The sequence below is a fragment of the Epinephelus fuscoguttatus genome, linkage group LG8 (genome assembly GCF_011397635.1).
Source record: "Epinephelus fuscoguttatus linkage group LG8, E.fuscoguttatus.final_Chr_v1".
Classification (NCBI taxonomy): domain Eukaryota; kingdom Metazoa; phylum Chordata; class Actinopteri; order Perciformes; family Serranidae; genus Epinephelus; species Epinephelus fuscoguttatus.
The window spans coordinates 2,912,079-2,930,851 of record NC_064759.1 but is presented as its reverse complement, the minus strand read 5'-3'; the positions used below and the strand labels follow the sequence as shown (position 1 = coordinate 2,930,851).

The window sequence follows — 18,773 nt, the reverse complement described above, 5'->3', positions numbered from 1 at the left end:
GTGTTTCCTCAGAGGTTGCTTCCTCCCACAGGAAAATCAAATTTCAGATTTACTGTAACCTCTCATGTTTGAAATAAAATGTGTTGAAATATTACATGTTCATCATACCGTAGGAACAGTGTGTCAGATTTAGGGGGATGTAGTGGCATCTAGTGGTGAGCACTGCACACTGCAACCAGCTGAAACTTCTCCTGGTTAGAATTCCTTCAGTGTTAACTGTTCAGGAGGTTTTTACCAGGAGCTGAATTATTTCCCAAACCAAACCCTCCTCACATCCAGTTCGTCACGGAGTGTAACTCTGCTTATCGTCACCTTTACAGCTGAACGAAGCACCTTCATTAAGGAGTAGGGAACTGTTGTAACTTTTCGTTACCACGGAGAAAAAATAATCTTATGTTGTTCATATGTTTTTGTAGCACTTATATTTCATCTGTAGGCTTACCTGAATTTTTGTACTTTATCCTTTTGTCATTAAAATAAATACATCAGTGAATAATACATAAATAAGAAGGCTGAGTAAATAAATAAATAAAAACACACATAAATTGAAATAAATCTTCCTTCTAAGCTTCTTTGGTGGCTTTTCTTTTCTTCTACTACTGTGAACATCTTGTTTTTCACTGTTTATAAACTGCTCAGTTTTTGCATCAGTTCCTGTGAAACTTTACTGTAAAATAAACATGACGACTGTTTTCCAGATACTACAGGAGGATATATTTGAGGTGTTAATGTCTGTATGACAATATTAAATGTCTATCTTAGTTTGAGCCGTTAAAGGAGTGTGAGGTCGTCTCACTGAACTTTCTTTGTATGGAGTGTCTTCCATGACGAACACACTGCGGCACATTGTTTGGGAAAGGACCATCCTCTCCAAAACACGAAACCAGTTCAACGTACCCAGGAAATCTTCTCATTATCTGGTTTGATTGATTTTAATTTGATTGGTCAGAGGTCAGGGTGATGACAGGCTGTGATCTGATCTGATGCTCTCTACATAACCTGCTCCGGAGCAGGTTAGCTGTTCAGCGTCGGTGATGACTGATGTGATAACTGTGATGTGGAAAAAGTTTATTCTTCGTTAACTGGACTAAACAGTTAAACACTTTAATTCAGTTCTTTTCTTTTAGATGATTTAACCCTGAGCAACAAAAGAGGAAATGACACAAAAAATCTGCAAAAAATTAGTATATAAAAAAATAAATAAAGTTAAAAACAAAAAAAAAACAACGAGGAAATGACCTGGGAAAAGTGCTTAAAAAATTATAATAAATAAATATAATTTTCTAAATCCATTATTTTTCGCAGTTTGTAGAACATTTCTTACCAAGTTGCTCGTTGCCTTTTTTCCCATGTTTTTGAAAGCAATCGCACCAGTGTGTTCAGGGTTCAAAGGTTAAATACTTGCAAAAGGCGTCTGACAGCAGCACAGGAACAGTGACGCCTCTCCAGGATTTTAAAGGGTTAAAGAGTGGATGACAGAACGTTTAGTGTCTCAGTCACTTTATTGAACAGTCAGTGATCTTGAGAAACATGACGACAGCAGAGTCTCAGTGATTTTCTACTATAAATAAATAAGTGATGCGTTCACTGCCTTTGGTTCCACCTGCAGGACCGTAATGACACGCTGACACTCTGTAGCAGCAGAACGGCCTCGTCGCTCAGCACAAACTGTCTGTGTGTTCACTCAGGGGTCGGCAACCTTTACTATTAGAAGAGCCAAAAATCAGTCTGGAGCCACAAAACTGAAGGAACAAAGGAATCTAAACAAGCCTACCAACATCACTACTGGCTCCAAACGAGCATTCATTCATATGTTTTACCACGAGGTCGCTCCTCTGCAGCGAGCTGTTCATGATGATGCGCTACTTTAACTCTGAAAACAAACAAATCTGTGTTGTACTTTGTTGGATTTGGAATCCATCGTTAGCCATCAGTGTACAGGCTGCACATTTTTACAATCGGAGAGTGTGAAATCACTTCAGGCCTAGAACAATGATGCGTGAAAATAAAAATGTTAAAAAATAACTTATTTCCTTTTTGACAAACCCACAGGAGCCAGTGTAGAAGGGATAAAGAGCCACATGTGGCTGCAGGCTGCTGACCCGTGGCACAACCAGTGATGTCAGTGAAGAAGTGAACGCTCACTGACTGAAAGACTGAACTTCATTCACAGCATTTTTATTTTAGCACCAAAACAAAACTTGAGTTTTTTTAAATGAGAAATGAGAAAAACTGAATAAACAGGAAATTAGTCGGAGCTGAATCTAAACGAACAGTTCAGCAGTTTGGTCCATTGTCTCGTTTTCTATCATTCTGAGAGTGAGATGTTCAGAGGGACGTCAGTTAGCCTAGCTTAACATAAAGACCTGAAACAGAAGGAAACAGCGCCTGGCTCTGTCCACACTTCAAAAATCCACCTGTCCTGGTTGTACCAAATGATTTGATAGAAACGGACACGAACTCTACCTGCAGTTACTTATTGTTATTCAGGAAATAAAGTTATGATTGACACGTTTCTTCAAATCAATTTGTATCACTGTGGACGGCCACACGATAAACATACCCACTCTGTTTGTAACACAGGACTTTGATTTCACTAACTGGTCACAGGGCCGCACAAGAAAATGAAATATCAGTCAGGATCATGATTTGGGCTCGACAGTGAAATAAAAATGATCAAGTGTGATATTGACATTTTAAATGTGTGCTCTGCTCATAGAAAACTCTGCTGCATATCAAATCTTCCTAAACTAACAGCCAGCCGTCACTTTTGAGGTGCGGTCATGCCGCTACGCGTGCACCCTGCAGCAGCAGCATGTTAGAAACTTTCTTGAACGTTGCAGCCGCAGACGGGCGAAACAACAATCAACCGCACATCAACCATCATCATCCTGTTCAGAAGTAATTCAGATTTAGGGAAAAAAATCACGTGCAAAGAGTGCATGAGACTTACTTGTTTAAACCCGTGATAACTTTACAAACTGCAGTGCCTTTAATTTATGAAGGCCAAGACGAATACCTTTGCTAATGTTACATCACTGAATCATGGTCACCTCAAACATCCATGACAGCGACAATGCAGCGCATCAAGGTACTGTTACTGCTGTAAAAAAATAAATAAAAACACAGCAGCAGACACGCATCCATAGGACAGGGGTCGGCAACCTGTGGCCCCAGAGCCACATGTGGCTCTTCAGCCCCTCTCCAGAGGCCCCCTGTGGCTCTGATGGTAAATTATATGGAAATAAATAACCGTTCGCTTTTAAACAACAGCTTGAAGCGATTCTTCCATTCTTCAACTGTAAGAATGTGTAGCCTATACACTGATTTAAAAAAATGCTTTAACATTCTGTCTGGCCTGGCACCTTTTTCTGTAAAAACATCACTGGTGATGGCTGCAGTAGTCTTGAGTCTTCATAGCTGTGAAATCAAAAAGGGAAAAGTCTCAGAGAATTTAATCATGTTTTGACAAATTTGTTTGCTTTCATTGGCAGGACTGCAAAGTTAAGTATTAACAGCCACGTTGTGCTAAAACATATGAATGATTGTTCATTTGCATCTGTTGGTAAACAAAAGTCTGTGTTAACTTTATCACGAGGCTCAAATATGTTCTGCAGCTTCGGACAGATTTTTTTTTCTTTGTTGGCCAATAATAGCTCTTCAGATAGTGAAGGTTGCCGACCCCTGGGTTAGGCCTCGTTCACACCACGTCAGCCCCACTTTTCCACTTGCAGACAGTTTTTGGAGCTCCCGTCAGAAGCTCCGGATCAGAGGCAAATTGTGTGAACTGTTCAAAGTCATGAGCCGAGGTCACCAATGCACCGCAGACGCTCCCTGGATATCTAGCAGGTTAAATATCTGGACCTGTCAGGGACCTGCCAGCGAGCTACAGCCAATGAGAGCCAGGACAGGGTTTGAGGACAGAGGCCAGAGGACAGAGGCCAGTGGTGCTCTCAGCTGTGTGAATGTGTGTTTGAGAGGGAGAAAAAGAAAGTGACAAAGAGGAGAATGATGTTTCTGTAACGCCTTGTTTCCACTGAGCAGTACAGTCCAGTACACATCCACACATTAGCTGGTTATTTTTGCATTTCCATTATGAACGGTTACAGATGGTACAAACAGAACTGTCGATACTAAAAGGTGGAGCCGACACCACTGCAGTCCGTTGATTGGTCAACAGAGAGCCGTCACTCTGCTCAGAGGTCAGTTCTGACTGGTCTGGTAATCATTATTCCTACGGTGGCAAATTCACACACATTACTAAACTATAAGTATAAAATAAAATTATGTGTTGCTGCTTCTTCATCTTCACTCGTTGAGGATTCACTGTACTGCTCAAAGGCTACTGTCGGCAGCTTTGGCAACTTTTAAGGTGGAATGTTTTCTTGTATGTTAAGCTGAAAACACACCGGCGCCGCCGCAGTGCATCATGTGACACGCGTCAAGTGCCGTATCCAGCACACACTGAACGCGTCAACTGGTGTAACTGAAAGATCTGTATCTCTTCTACCTCTGTGTTAGCTTAAAATCAAGTGGGGCAGTGGCTAATTAAACTTGACTTCTCACCTGAAGAGCTGATCTCCAGAGCTGTGACTCAACAGGAAGTATCTTTTTGGCCATTGTCTTTATAATGACAGGACTGTGGGTCATTTAGCTCGAGATATTTCTTAACCTCAACCACAAGTCTCTCCTCATCCATTCTTTGTCACACGAGACACAGTAACAGCTACAGAGTTCTCTTTATACATGTTGAGGGGAGGAGTCGAGCTGCCACAGGAGCTGGTCTGTACAGGCAGAGAGCGAGTGGGGGAAATGAGTTTAATTCCAGGTGTGGCGAGGCTGGAAATAGGACAGTGGCGTGAAATGCAGCAGGGCAGCACAGGAGGAGTATTTTATGACACGCTGCATTCACTGCTGGTGTGTTTTGGCCTTTACTCAATGCAAGAGTTGACGGCGTAAATCTATCAGCACACATTAAATGTCAATATGACAACTTTGATCATTACATTTGTTTTTATTCTCTCTTGGACCACATTCGCTTTAGTAATGACTGGATCTTCAGGCCTTTAAAAATGTATATAAATTGCTACAGGATCATGTGAACTGCAAATATTCTGTTTTCAGACTTGGAGAAAAAAAAAACAGAGCAGCAGAGCGTCGTCCCAGCGTGCTGCGGCACTACTACACTCCTGCTCTTGCTTGACATGGACTCGGTGCATGAAGCTGCTTTTTTTGAGAGACTCTCACTGCAGCCTGTTGTTTTGTGTTCCGAAAACGTCAACATGTAACCCTGTTCTGTGGACGATAAACAAGGTGTGGACGTTCTTCTGCATCACCGAGAGCTGAGTAACACAACTCCGCCTACATTTACACTAAACAGATTTACAGTCTAGGTTCATGTCCGTGCGGGTTACTTACGACTCTAACGGTACTATTCCGAATGTTTTTGGCGAAAACGCAGCTTAAGTTATTAACAGCCTGTGATGTTTGTAAGCACCTGCCCAACCTGTGCATCACATGACATCATCGGGGATTCCTCCTGGTAACAGGTCTTGTACTGTGCAATTTCCTGTTTCAGTTACATAGTGTGAAAATCACGACGACTTACAAGAGAGCAAGTTGTGTTGTGTGAGCAGTACAGTCATCTGACGACTTTGGAAGTCCTGTAGTGTGAACTTTACCAACCAACTTATCATCCACACATGATTGGCTGCTGAAAAGTCAAAGGTCTTTACAGAGACAGATGGTTTTCCTCTGCGCCATCAAACCTCTGAGATCTCTGTCTCTGTCGGTTCTGCTTTCAGCAGCGGCAGGTTTGGTGACTCGTGTTTCTTCATGTGGTTGCGGAAGATCCTGGCTCCGCTCAGGTTCTTCTTGCAGATGTTGCAGAAGTACGGCCGAGTGTCGGAGTGCACGTCCACGTGGTAGGTGAGCTCCAGGGCGCGGCTGAAGCTCTTGCTGCAGAGCGGACACTGGTAGCGGACCCCTGAGTGCGTCATCTGGTGGCTTTTCAGCGAGCTCTGCTGTTTGAAGGTCTTCTGGCAGACGGAGCACTGGTACGGCCGGGCGTCTGTGTGCAGGCGCTGGTGTCGGCGCAGGGCGCTGGAGAAGGTGAAGCTCTTGTTGCAGTCGGTGCAGGTGTAGGGTTTCTCCCCGGTGTGGATCCTCTGGTGCTCCGTCATGTGCACGTGCTGGGTGAAGCTCTTTCTGCAGGTGGGGCACTGAAACGGACGCTCGCCTGAGTGGATCCTCAGGTGTTTCTGTAGCGCCGATGCCTTGAAACAATCTCGACCACAAACAGGACAGCAGTGCTTCTTTTTCCCGCTGCTGCTGTCAGCCTCAATCTCTGAACGGCCATCTTGTTCTGTCAGTGACATGAAGGGGATTATCAGAGAGATGGATCGTTATTTGGTTTCACTAAACTTTGCGTATCTAAAATAAACTCTTACTAACTTGCAAATTTATAAACACGAACAGAATTTTAATTTCTCATAACTGACAATTAGTTTGTCTTATTAGTAAAACTGCTGACGTACCGATCAGCGCCGGTTTCCAGTCCTCTTCCTCTCCATCAGAGTTGATTAAACCACTGACGTCTCCCTCCACGCCTTCTTCTTTAATGTCCCTCTTTAACGGTGAGATCTCCTCGTCACCGTGGTTCACAGGTGGAGGTCTGGACTCAGTGATGAGGGTCTCAGCAGTGGGAGAAAGTTCCTTCAAATCCTAAAGAAAAAACAATCTCAACTTAAGGTCCAACTAAGTCCTGTTTCCACCAAGCAGTTCAGTTCAGTTCAGTTCGCATTGTTTCTGTTCCCACAGTGAAAAGTTGTGGATGGTACCAACAGAAGCGTTCCTTAGCGTCCCCATGTCTGGTCCCAAATTTCACTGTGACAACTTTGACCATCACTTTAGTTTTTATATGACACACACTTTTAGTAATGACTTTAAAAATATAGATTCATTTGGAGCGGATTATGTGAAGGTCATATATTCTAATCCTCACTTCCTGTGGGCTACAGCAACACTAAACCCCTGAGCTTGCCTGAGAAGGACTAAATGCACAAAGCTGCTATTTTTAAATGGAAATTTCTGGAAAGTGGAAACAGGGCTTTAGTATTTCCTCCGGAGCTTTCCATCATCTCACATGATGATCATTAAATGACTCAATCTGTAACATAACAGCTGAATTTCTTACCTCCTCCTTCATCCCTCCATCATCTCTCCCCTCCTCTCCCTCTTCCTCCTCCTCTTCTTCAGTCTTCATGTTGAGCCAGAACTCCTGCAACAGACCACATCACCTCATCACTTTCACACACTGCCTAAGTGTATGCTCATACAACCACACTTCAAAAAATCCAAACTCTCCCTGTAACCCTGAACTCTTCTCCTGGTGTCCAGAGGTCTCACCTTGTCAGCGGGGGTGGCGATGAGTCCGTCCTTGATGTGGATCCTCATGTGTTTGCGGAGCAGGCAGGGCCTCAGGAAGCTCTTGGGGCAGATGCTGCAGCAGTGAGGTTTGTGGGCCATGTGGGTCTTCTCGTGAGCCCTCAGGTTGGTCGTGGTGGTGAAGGTCTTGGTGCACATCGAGCAGTGGTGCAGCTTCTCCGTCGCGTGGATCTTTAAATGCTCTCTGAGTCTGGAGGGCCTCGAGTAGCTCTTCCCACAGACCGAGCAGCTGTGGGGCTTCTTTACAGGAACTGAATATACCAACACAGGAACAAAGTTCAGAATCAGCAGGACTCAGACAGGAGAGAAAGTAAACCTAAATTCTTATTTATCTTCAGTTTAACAGGTTTTAAAATGTGCTGGAAGTAAAACACAGAGAAAAGCAGCTCTGATATGATGAGAATAAATTTGACTCTGCATAATTACCTGGTATATAATGTCATTATTTCAGTCTAGACTGTCTTTTGTGGTTCAGCAAACATGAACTGATGTTCTCACCTGGCACTGAATGCACCGCCGCCTCGCCACCGTCAGTATTCTGTAACAAACAGCAGCTGTTTGATTAACAGTCTAAAACCTAAAGATATTAAATTCACTGAAGAGAGAGAAGCAGCAGATCTTCATTTCTAAAGGGAGTGGAAGCAGCTGATTGTCGGCATTTGTGCTTGAAAAGGAAATCAAACGATTATCAGAATAGTTGTTGACTCATTTTCTCTTGAACAATTCATCGTCTTTTAACTTTTGTGGCAAATATGGAAGCGGAAAAATTGTAATGAAACATGCTGAACTTCCCTACTTATGTCACACAAGTTAATTAGTCGTCATTTTCCCGTTTAAATTCTTTTTTAATTATTATTATTTATTTATTTTATATCCATATAATGTCACACAAGTTAGTTATTTTGTCATCATTTTCCAATTTTTAATTATTATTATTACTTTATTTTTACATCCATATTTTTTCTTTTTTATTTATTTATAATTTTTTAATTATTTTTTAAATTGTCTATTAGATTTCCTTTGACTGGTCAGGCAGCAGGCTCACCTTGTCATCTGCCTCCAACAGAGTGGAGCTGCTCTCAGGCATGGCGGCCCTGGTGTGGATCTCCTGGTGCTTCCTGAACACTCTCTGCATGGAGAAGCGTTTCTTGCAGATGTCACACTGGTACGGCCTCTCTCCAGTGTGAGAGCGGACATGCTCCCTCAGCCGGGACCCTCTGGAGAAGCTTCGGCCGCAGATGTCACACACAAACTGCCGCGCCCTCTGGTGGAGCACCTTGTGGTACTGCAGCTTCTCGGGGGTGGAGAAATCTTTGTGGCACAGGAAGCAGCGGTAAAGCGTTGTCTCCTGATGTGTGAGACAATGTAGGATCAATGTAAGAAAGCTCTCACCAGATATTTAGTTGCTGCTCTGTGACATTCATTAACCCTTTAATTAGTTTTACAAGTACGCTGTTCAAAAAAAGATCAGGGGAACACTTTAATCACACTTAAACTCAATCTTTACTGATGTGCATTGTATAATTTGTTGAGAACAAAATGACGTTTCAACGGTCAGTGGAAACCAAAATCATCAACCCACTGAGGGCTGGATTCAAAATCACACCCAGCCACTCACCTCTCCATCTGCTCCTACAACTCTGACCACATCATCCTCCTCCTCCGCATGTTTCAGCAAGTGTTTCTTCAGCAGGCCCGGCCGGTTGAAGCTCTTGGAGCACAGCGAGCAGGGATGAGGCTTCTGCCCAGTGTGGAGCCTCACGTGGTCCCTGAAGGATGACGGCGTGGAGAAAACCTTCTGACACACTGAGCAGGAGTAGAGGCTCCCCTGTGTGTGGCTCCTCTGATGATCGCTGAGGCCCGTCCTGGAGGCGAAGCGTTTGGGGCACAGTGGGCAGCAGAACGGCCTCTCTCCAGTGTGCGTCCGTTCATGTTGTACGAGATGCCGCCGCTGAATGAAGCCACGGCCGCACACCGGGCAGTGGTGGGGTTTCTCTGCGGCGTGTCCGAGCCGGTGCCTCCGCAGGCAGCCCAGCTGGGCGTAGCTGACCCCGCAGTCCGGGCAGGTGTACGGCTTCTCACCGGTGTGAACCCGCTGGTGCACCACCACGTTGATCTTCTTGGTGAAGCGCTTCCCACAAATGGAGCAGCTGTGCGGTTTGTCGCCAGCGTGCGCGGCCATGTGGTCCGCCAACCGAGACGGACGAGAGAACTCCCTGCCGCATATTGAACAGCTGTGACGGCGTCGAGGCTGACGGCTGCTCTGTTTGGGCGCAGGTTCTTCTGGTGTCTCAGTGTCTCCTGTAAGAAACAATACTGACATCAATGTCTCAAAGAATTATCCATTTCATACAGAATATAAACTCTGTGTGTGTGTGTGTGTGTGTGTGTGTGTGTTTTTACAGTTCAACATTTTCTGAAATACATTTACTGATTGACTGGTTTATAGTGATGCAGCAGAGCCTCAGATGAGTGTCAGGTGTTGTTGTCACCTTTAGGCAGATTCCTGAGATTCATTTGAAGAGTTATTAAGTCCTGATTGATTCCTCTCTCGAGTCTGTACAGTATGAAGAGATGCTGATTAGCATAGCTTAGCATAAAGACTGGAAACAGGGGGAACAGCAGCCTGGCTCTGTCCATTTCTTTCGATATCTCCAGCTGAGACGCTGTGTACAGAAACAAGAGGCCTGGGGGAAATTATGTGCTTTAACATCTAATTTACAACGCTTTCTTATGTTAACAATAAAGGGGACTATTACAGAGAAGATTATATCACATATATATAAAATATTCCAGGAGAAATCTTTGGATAACAGCTTTGATATTAAAGAAAAATGGGAACCGGAGATGAACGTCATAATTCTAAATAAAGAGTGTGAATTATCCTGCAGACGGGGACATAATGGAACAAGCAGCCTGTCTGGAAGGAGTTCAAATGGAAAAATCAAGATGAGATTTTTTTAATATGCTTGTGGTGACATCAAATTTGGTAGCTCATCAGATCTGGAGGGGCTGTGGCCTGGTCGGTGACCATAGACACATATTTTGGGATTGTCCAAAATGTTTGGGATACTGGAAAACATCCAACATGAAATTAAAAAATGTTTGGATATGTAATCACCCTCAGAACCTTCTTACTCCTGATTTCTAACTAGATGGGCTCCTGTTATTTCATATGATCGACTGAACTCAAAATAAAAAGAAGTTCAGAAAGTAAAAGAAGTGAGGCGTCCACTCTGCCCATAGAGCTACTGGACGCTACAGTTTCTACATGTTTTGTTATCAGGGAATCTGAGCTGGTGTCCTGCCCTGTGCTGCACTCTGCTGGGGGGGCAGCATCACTGCAGATGATAAAAACAGGATCAATAAGATAATCAGAGAGGCTGCTCAGTGATCGGCCTTATTCCAGCTTCACTTGAGGTCACTGTAGCAAAGAGAGCAAGGGTCAAACATGAAACAGCTCTGTATTATCAAGGCAATCCATCACACTGTGTTTTTAATAAACTCAGAAGCTCATTCAGTGAGCGACTTGAGATGCCTCAGTGTTGTTCTGAACGATTCAGCAGGTCGTTTTTTTTTATGATTTTCAGATTTCTTTTTGCCGTTATAGATCAGACAGTCGAAGCATGAAAGAGGGGACGACATGCAGCAAAGGGCCACAGGCTGCAAACAACCCCACAGCTGCTGCAACAAGGACACTGCCTTTGTGTGTGGGGCGCCTGCTCTGCCCACTAATCCACCGGGCGCCCCTGCAGTGGTCAGATTTTTTGGGGGGGATTTTTTTTTTGTTTGGCTTTTTGCCTTTATTAGATGCGACAGTCTGAGCATAAAGGGGGGAGAGAGGGGACGACATGCAGCAAAGGGCCACAGGCTGGAATCGACCTCACGACTGTTGCAGCAAGGACACTGCCTTTGTATATAGGATGCCTGCTCTTTTATGTTATTTATTTCTTGTATCTTGCATCTTGTATCTTGTGAATATGCTGTGTACAATACTTGTTGTCTGTACGAGTTGCTCCTGGTGGCAAAGGAGTTCCCCCACTGAGGATTCGTAGACTTTTTAATCTGATTTTTAGAAAATTAGCCAATTTAGCGTGGATGTATTCCAATAAATAAGTCCTGACCTTGAGCAGGAAGCTGCTGACAGTCCTCTCCTCTTTCTTCTGCTTCCACTTTCACTCCATTCATCTCCTCATGCTCTACTCCGTCTGAAGGTGGACACGTCTCCGCAGGGCCTCTGAGACAAAGACAGAGGGACACGGTTAGAAATCAGTCGTGTCCTGATCAGGACCGTAGCTTCCACTGAGGACACTGAGGTCAAGAATGAATGAATTAATATGTTTTTATTATTGTGTTATGCAAGTAGTTATGCCCAGCCTGCAGGGCTTACAAGACACCATACATTCAGAGGGAGCCGGGGTCAGAGTCCAGCAAACATAAAATCAGACGGCATTTAAAGGAAAGAAAATTGAACAAAGCAGCAAAACCCTCGTGTATAATCAGATCAACAATTTGTAACACCAAGTTCATGGATCCCTCACAAGACATTCATCATGTAAAACTGAAAGAAAGAGATCAAAATAAATACTCATTAAACCAACTGTCTTATCTGCCCTTCAGGCTTTAGTCACAAAATTGACCAACTTAAACACATCAAGATTCAACAACCTCTAGCTAGTCAGGGTTTAGACAAGCCACTTCACAGAAGCTCTCAGGTCATCGTAGTTTGTACAATATCAAAGAAAATGGGACTCAATCTCCACTTCACCCAAATCACACAGCTCACATATTCTGTTCTCCTCCTGAATATCGTTTAATCTCTGATCTCAGCGTCCAGAGGAAGAACGCCAGCTCTCAGCTGTGCAGCTACAGATCTTTGGCTTCCAGATAAACGGGATGTTACAGATGGTTCAGGGTCAAACTTGTCCTGTCTCTAGGGCTGCCACTAATGATTATTTTCATTGTCGACTAATCTGTCGATTATTTCTTCGATTAGTCGACTAATCATTTCATCGAAAATTGTGTTAAAATGTTGAAAAATGTCGGCCTGTCTCGCCCAAAACCCAAAATTACGTCATCTAATGTCTTGTTTCATACTCATGCTGAAGGGTTTCAGTTCACTGTCACGGGAGAGTGTGTAAGGCTGCCAATATCTGAACATAAGAAGCTGCAATAAGAGTATTTTGGGTACTTTTATAGTACTTTTCTATGAAAAATAACTCAAACCGATTAGTCGACTACTAAAATAGTCACCGGTTATTTTAATAGTCGATTAGTCATCGATTAGTCGACTAATCGTGGCAGCCCTACCTGTCTCTGATTTAGACACTGACGGGATGTCCTCAAACTATTTTTCTTCAGATTTCAGCTCTTTCTTAACAGAGTTAAGACTGCAGCAAGTTAATCCTGTAAATTTACAACCCACCCACCTCCTCAAAGCTCCTTTGCTCATGGAGAATAAATAGATAAACATCTTCTCATTCATTCTGTCCTCTGCCATTCTGATTAAGCAGTTCCACAATCGCATCATTTCACATTTGTCGATGCATCTATCAATCTGTGAACCCCAGAACACACTGTACAGCTCTATCCTGTCGTGTCTTTGGTGCTTTTATAGGAATGTGGAGGTTTGGTTCTTCTCCACCAAACTGGGAGAGACATTTCTTTATGGAGCTGCTTTGTGCACAGGGACATTGTCAGGGTGAGACAGGAAAAGGACAAGCTGTGGACATATAGTGTCATAAGTGGACCCTGCAATAAGGGTTTTGTGTATAAAAACTACTGGAGCATTAATATTCCCATTCATTGGACACGGGGCCTGTAGAGACAACAGACCCTGGACAAAAGGACTAAACTGTGGAGACACCAGTGTCCACTTCACGGACCATGTATAGTTCACAGCAGTGAAAACAGAGCATTTGTTTTAACACCACGCTGCTAAATACTGATACAAGTTAGTCCTGCATCGAAAACGTCACTTCGTCGTGTATTTAAAGTTTAGTATCACATAAACCGTTCATCAACACATAATGTTAAACTCATTAAAGCTAGCTAGTACCGTTACACCTGTGCGACGCGTCGATTGTTGCGTTTTACAGCGACTCAGCCAATCAGAGATGAGATTAATTAATGAACACCGAGCAGATATTTCCCTCAGAAGCTAACGGTTAAGCTAGCTTGCTAATCGTCAACAAAAGCGTTAACGTTCACCGAAACGCACAAACACGTATCGTTACCGTTGTTCTCAGCAGAATGATGGAGAGCAGAGACGTTATAAAAGGTCCAGAAATACTGACGAAGTGTTTAAATCCTCGCGGAGCAGACGACTGGTTTGACTTTGGCTCAGCGGAATGCTATCTGTGTTTGCTAGCTCTGATGGAGGCGTCATACAACGTAACTCAGTCCTGAACAGCTGCGTTGGCAAAACACTTGTTTCTGTCGTTTAATGCTAATAAAGTTATTTTTTATGAATCAATGTCGAACATATTTACGCACTTGGGAAACGGGGAACTTCTCAACAGCCTGTCAGGAGAAATCACGTCGATTTCAGGAGCCGTGTGAAGATCCAAAACACGACTTTAACACCGGTGAAGTGCAGGTGGATTCAACGTAAAATTAAACATGGCGCCCGTCTTCTTCACTCAGCAGCTGCTCGGCTTTACGCTCAGTGCTGCCGCTGCTGGTCGGAAGGTGAACTGCAACTGCTTTTATTTTAGGTGGATGTTATAAATATATTTTTATTTATTTTGCCTTCAGTGTTTTTATTTTCTGTGATCCTCGCTGTTAACTAGATTTACTTTTTCTTTTAACCAGTCATATTTATGACATCGTTCACCTGTTAATAACCTGTTTACAGCTGTCATTGTGTACATTTGATTTTTGCATTTTATTGATAATCTTTACTGTTCGTTTGCACTTTATGTATTTGCACTCGTTTCTACTTTGTAATGCAACTGCTGCACAATGAGAAATACATTTTTATCTTATCATATTCAAAAGATAATGTTTGTGGAGTTTCATTTTATCATCCTTTTAAAGACTTTGGTGGTATTTTCTTCCTGGACAATGTCAAAAGTGTCTTTTCTGGTATTGCGAGTGTCGCCATGGAGGAGCTGGGTGATTCGGCTAAGGTCTGTGCCTCAATGTTCATATTCATCACTCAAAATGATCAATAATTTTATTAATATCAGTTACACTAACAGACTCAGACCAGTGAAAATATTCATTTTATTCTAAATATCTTTACTACTGGTGTTAGCATTGTAGCTTAATGCACAGTTTTATTTCTATTATATTACTTTGTATTTACATAATTAACTAAACTATTTCATACTTTATCTTACTTCTCTATTCTTTAATTCAGAGTGACTGTAATGGATCATGACTTCCCCTTGGGGATCAATAAATTTGTGATATTTACTGAAGAAATCTGAGTTTCACCGCTGTGCTTTACATTGGCCAACACTATTTTATTTTACAGATCAAGATAATTTTTAACCAAATTTAAGACTGATTTTTAAAAAGCATTGCACATAAAAAAGGGTAAGTATATATGTGGTCCCATGCAGAGAGAGGTTTTTATATAATATGGTTATTAGAGTGAGTGATAGGCTGATCTACATTCTGTCAACAGATAAGTGTAAGTACAAAGTAAAAGCAGTATTAAGTTCAGTGGCAGGTTTAAAATATGTAACATCAGATATGTGGACTTTCACACAGTAGAGCGTTTCTAATTTTGACAAGAAATTAAAAGATAAATGAAAATATATAGAATGTTTGTAGTTTAAAGCCCCCTCACAATCAAATTTAAGACTATTTAATGACTTTTAAGGCCAAATATTTATTAAACTGAATTTAAGACATTTCAAGGACCTGCTGACACTTTTTAAATGTGTAAAACCAAACATTTAGGAACCTTCCTTGCTAGTTTTTACTCAGAATTTGCTTTGAATCATTAATATGGGTTATGCAGTGGTTCCCAACTGGTGGGTCTCCGGTCCATTCTGAATGGACTGAAAGTGACTCACAAACATGTCAGGTTTGTAAAAGACATTCTGTTTGAAGTACAGTGAGTAGAGTGAGCAACTAATGGACAGTGACTTCAGAGAGACAGCAAACCAGCTCCAACACGTGGCCAAACACAAGCATGATGCTGAATATATAAACTGTGTGGACCTCAATCCCATCCAGCACCTTTGGGATGAACTGGAACACTGACTGGTGTTGGACCTCGCCGACACTCTGGAGTCTGAACGCAGCAGCTTAAACATCACGTCGGGAGCTAAAGGAGTAAAGGCTGTTATATGGGTGGACTGAGCTGGTGTCTACATATTTTTGGCCATGCAGTGTATTTAACGTCTCCATTAAAACTTTAACGTCACTTTGAAGCCAGTCACCGACATGATGATGACGAACACATGTATTTATTAAACATCTGACACACACACACACACATCACAGCAGCGTTCCCTCTCTCAGTCTACTGTTTCTTCTTCACCACGTGAGCACAGTCATATTTCCCTCGGATCACTCGGAGTTTGACTCCGGGCAGATCCTGCTTCTTCCCGCCCTCCACCAGCACCACGTTGTGCTCCTGCACGTTGTGTCCCTCCCCGGGGATGAACACCACCACCTCCTTCCCGTTGGACAGCCGCACTCGAGCGCATTTCCTGTTGGCGGAGTTGGGCTTCTTGGGCTTTCGGTTCATGGTTTTCAGGACCACCGCCTTCAGCTGGGGATGGCCGAACGTGGCGCTGATAGACTTAGGGGGTTGTTTGGGTTTCCCCTGGCGGTGCATCTGGTTGAGAGTGGCCATCGTCCTGGAGAGGATGGGACCCGTCCAGGCAGAGGCATGCTGGGATGCTGCAGAGACGGAAACACGTTATCAACATGTTAAAAATTTAAAGAAATTATGGGGCGTCGGTGGCTTAGTGGTAGAGCAGTCGCCCCATGTACAAGGCTGTTGCTGCAGCGGCCCGGGTTCGACTCCAGCCGGTGGCCCTTTGCTGCATGTCACGCCCTCTCTCTCGCTCTCCCTTTCACACTTGTCTGTCCTGTCAAATAAAGGCTAAAAATGTCCAAAAATATCTTAATTTTTTTTTGTTTGTTTTTAAAGAAATTAGATTCAAACATTAAGTTTTTACATTTCAATGATATTAACAGTTTGATACAAGAGACAGCGTACAGGAGCTGTTAAGCTTCATCACCTGCTGAATTCTGCACCTGAAGCAGAGCCTTTGAAAGTGTGCAGGTGTGTGAACTTACCTTGCAACAGTGATGTCAGCACTGGCCTCAGGCTCCATAACGAAGACATTCCTGAAACAAACCACAAGAGATGGTAAAGCTCCGACTGTATGACGACACTCAGAGGGAACTTTTGTTATGAACTACAGGCATGGCTGTTAAACGTGTTTCTAGAGAACTTCCTACCGACCATGAGTTATTGTCAAAGAGGCTCATTCATTATTTAATCAGCTCTGAGTGGCTCAACGTGTTTATAAGAAGAACAGACAATTTATGAACCTTGGCGTTCCCCAAGGTTCAGTTCTCAGCCCCCTCTTCTTCATCCTATACATTATCCCCCTTTGGTCAAATAATCTGCCGTCATGGACGTCAGTTTCACTGCTTCGCTGACGACACTTAGTTTCACATCTCCACCAGAGCCATCACTCTACCCTCACCAACTGCATCATGGAAATAAAATCCTGGCTTCAACCCAACTTCATCCAACTGAACTGTGACAAATCAAAAGTCATCATCATCATTGGTCCCAGATCTTTAATCAGACCACCCATAACTTCTCCCTCCTCTCCATCGATGGCTCCACTGTGCTCACCCTCTCCTCTGACCAACTTATCAAACACATCACCAAAACAGCCTTCTTCCATCTCAGAAACATTGCCTGCCTCCGTCCATCCCTCTGCTCTTCAGCTGCAGAGACTCTCATTCACACATTTATCACTTCCAGACTCGACTACTGCAACCGTCTCCTCTACGGTTCATCATCCAAAACCGAAACTACATTAAATCCAGAATTCAGCAGCTCATCTTCTCACACACTCCTGCACCTGTGACCTCATCACCTCCATCTTTCATAGCCTCCACTGGCTCCCCATCCCCCACTTCAAACATCATCATCACCTATAAAGCCCTCCACAACCTGGCTCCCCCTCGACCTGTCTGAGCTCCTCCATCGGCACACTCAGGTCTGCTGATGCAACCTCCTGCCATTGAGTGAGAGGCAGGGTTCACCCTGGACAGGTCGCCAGACTATCGCAGGGCTGACACATAGAGACAGACAACCATTCACACTCACATTCACACCTACGGACAATTTAGAGTTACCAGTTAACCTGCATGTCTTTGGACTGTGGGAGGAAGCTGGAGCACCTGGAGGAAACCCACGCTGACACAGGGAGAACATGCAAACTCCACCACCATCATTGTTATTATTATTATCATTATTATTACAAACTCTAGGACTCTAACAGGCCCCCAGAATACACATAAACACTCATCAGCTCTACCTGCTGCACTCCATTCTGTTGACTTCTGCACCAAATCCTCTTCACAAACTGCAGAACTTTCATTGACTGTAGCCACCTGCACACACTTTGCTGGAATATAACTTTAGACTTTAAATATACGGTCCCTCGGCCAGTTCGGCACAAACAACACCACCTAGGGGAGTAACTCAGACAGGTTTCCTCAGGCAGCTCAGACTGTTATACCGATAGGAGATTATAGGAGTAAACATGTACTATGCTGAAAATGGCTGACTTTAGATGTTCTGGGTGTAACAGATGCATGCCGAAGTCAAATATGACCCCTGATTAATTATATTATGTCTTTAGTTTGGTTAATTACTCCTCTGTGAGTGTCTGATGAGCAAGAAACTCTAAAATGTCAGGTTTTGTAAATGGAGTCTGGTGTCACCTTCATTCTACTCATCAGAATCAAGGTGATGTAAACTACAGTAAACATGTAGCGTTAATTTAACTTACCGTGAAGTGGAATGAACACATGTACCTGCGTCTTAATGCTAACTTATCCTCGCACATACAGACAACATGGCTAACAGCTAACGTTAGCTAACTGACAGACACAACACAGAGGTTAACGGAGTGTTTATCGCTTTTCTTACCGGCTCTCAGGAAACCGGACAAACTTCCGCCGCCGTCAGATGATCAGAGAGTTTCCGTTAACACTAAACAGTGTGTATAATAAATTAATTGGAAAACAGTTATTGCATTTTGACAATAAACCCTCCAAGGACTTCACATCATAAGCGTGAGCAGCAGGAACTTCTGTGCACCGGAAGTAATTTG

The 18,773-nt window shown here is 43.3% G+C and overlaps 2 protein-coding genes across 2 annotated transcripts; both read right to left on the bottom strand.

Annotated features, from left to right (window-relative positions):
* Positions 1–1,415: 1,415 nt before the first annotated feature.
* LOC125892997 (zinc finger protein 497-like) lies at positions 1,416–14,017 on the bottom strand. Its single transcript, XM_049583400.1, has 9 exons — positions 13,942–14,017; positions 11,571–11,683; positions 9,065–9,747; positions 8,492–8,794; positions 7,945–7,984; positions 7,408–7,697; positions 7,196–7,279; positions 6,537–6,723; positions 1,416–6,364 (listed from the first exon to the last, which is right to left on the bottom strand). Exons 2-9 carry the CDS (start codon positions 11,632–11,634, stop codon positions 5,763–5,765), a joined length of 2,253 nt encoding a protein of 750 aa, XP_049439357.1. The 5' UTR covers positions 11,635–11,683; positions 13,942–14,017; the 3' UTR covers positions 1,416–5,762.
* An 802-nt stretch (positions 14,018–14,819) lies between these two features.
* Positions 14,820–18,762, bottom strand: mrps12 (mitochondrial ribosomal protein S12). The gene is made up of 3 exons (XM_049583416.1): positions 18,590–18,762; positions 16,711–16,761; positions 14,820–16,308 (listed from the first exon to the last, which is right to left on the bottom strand). Exons 2-3 carry the CDS (start codon positions 16,757–16,759, stop codon positions 15,926–15,928), a joined length of 432 nt encoding a protein of 143 aa, XP_049439373.1. The 5' UTR covers positions 16,760–16,761; positions 18,590–18,762; the 3' UTR covers positions 14,820–15,925.
* Between the last annotated feature and the right edge of the window lie 11 nt (positions 18,763–18,773).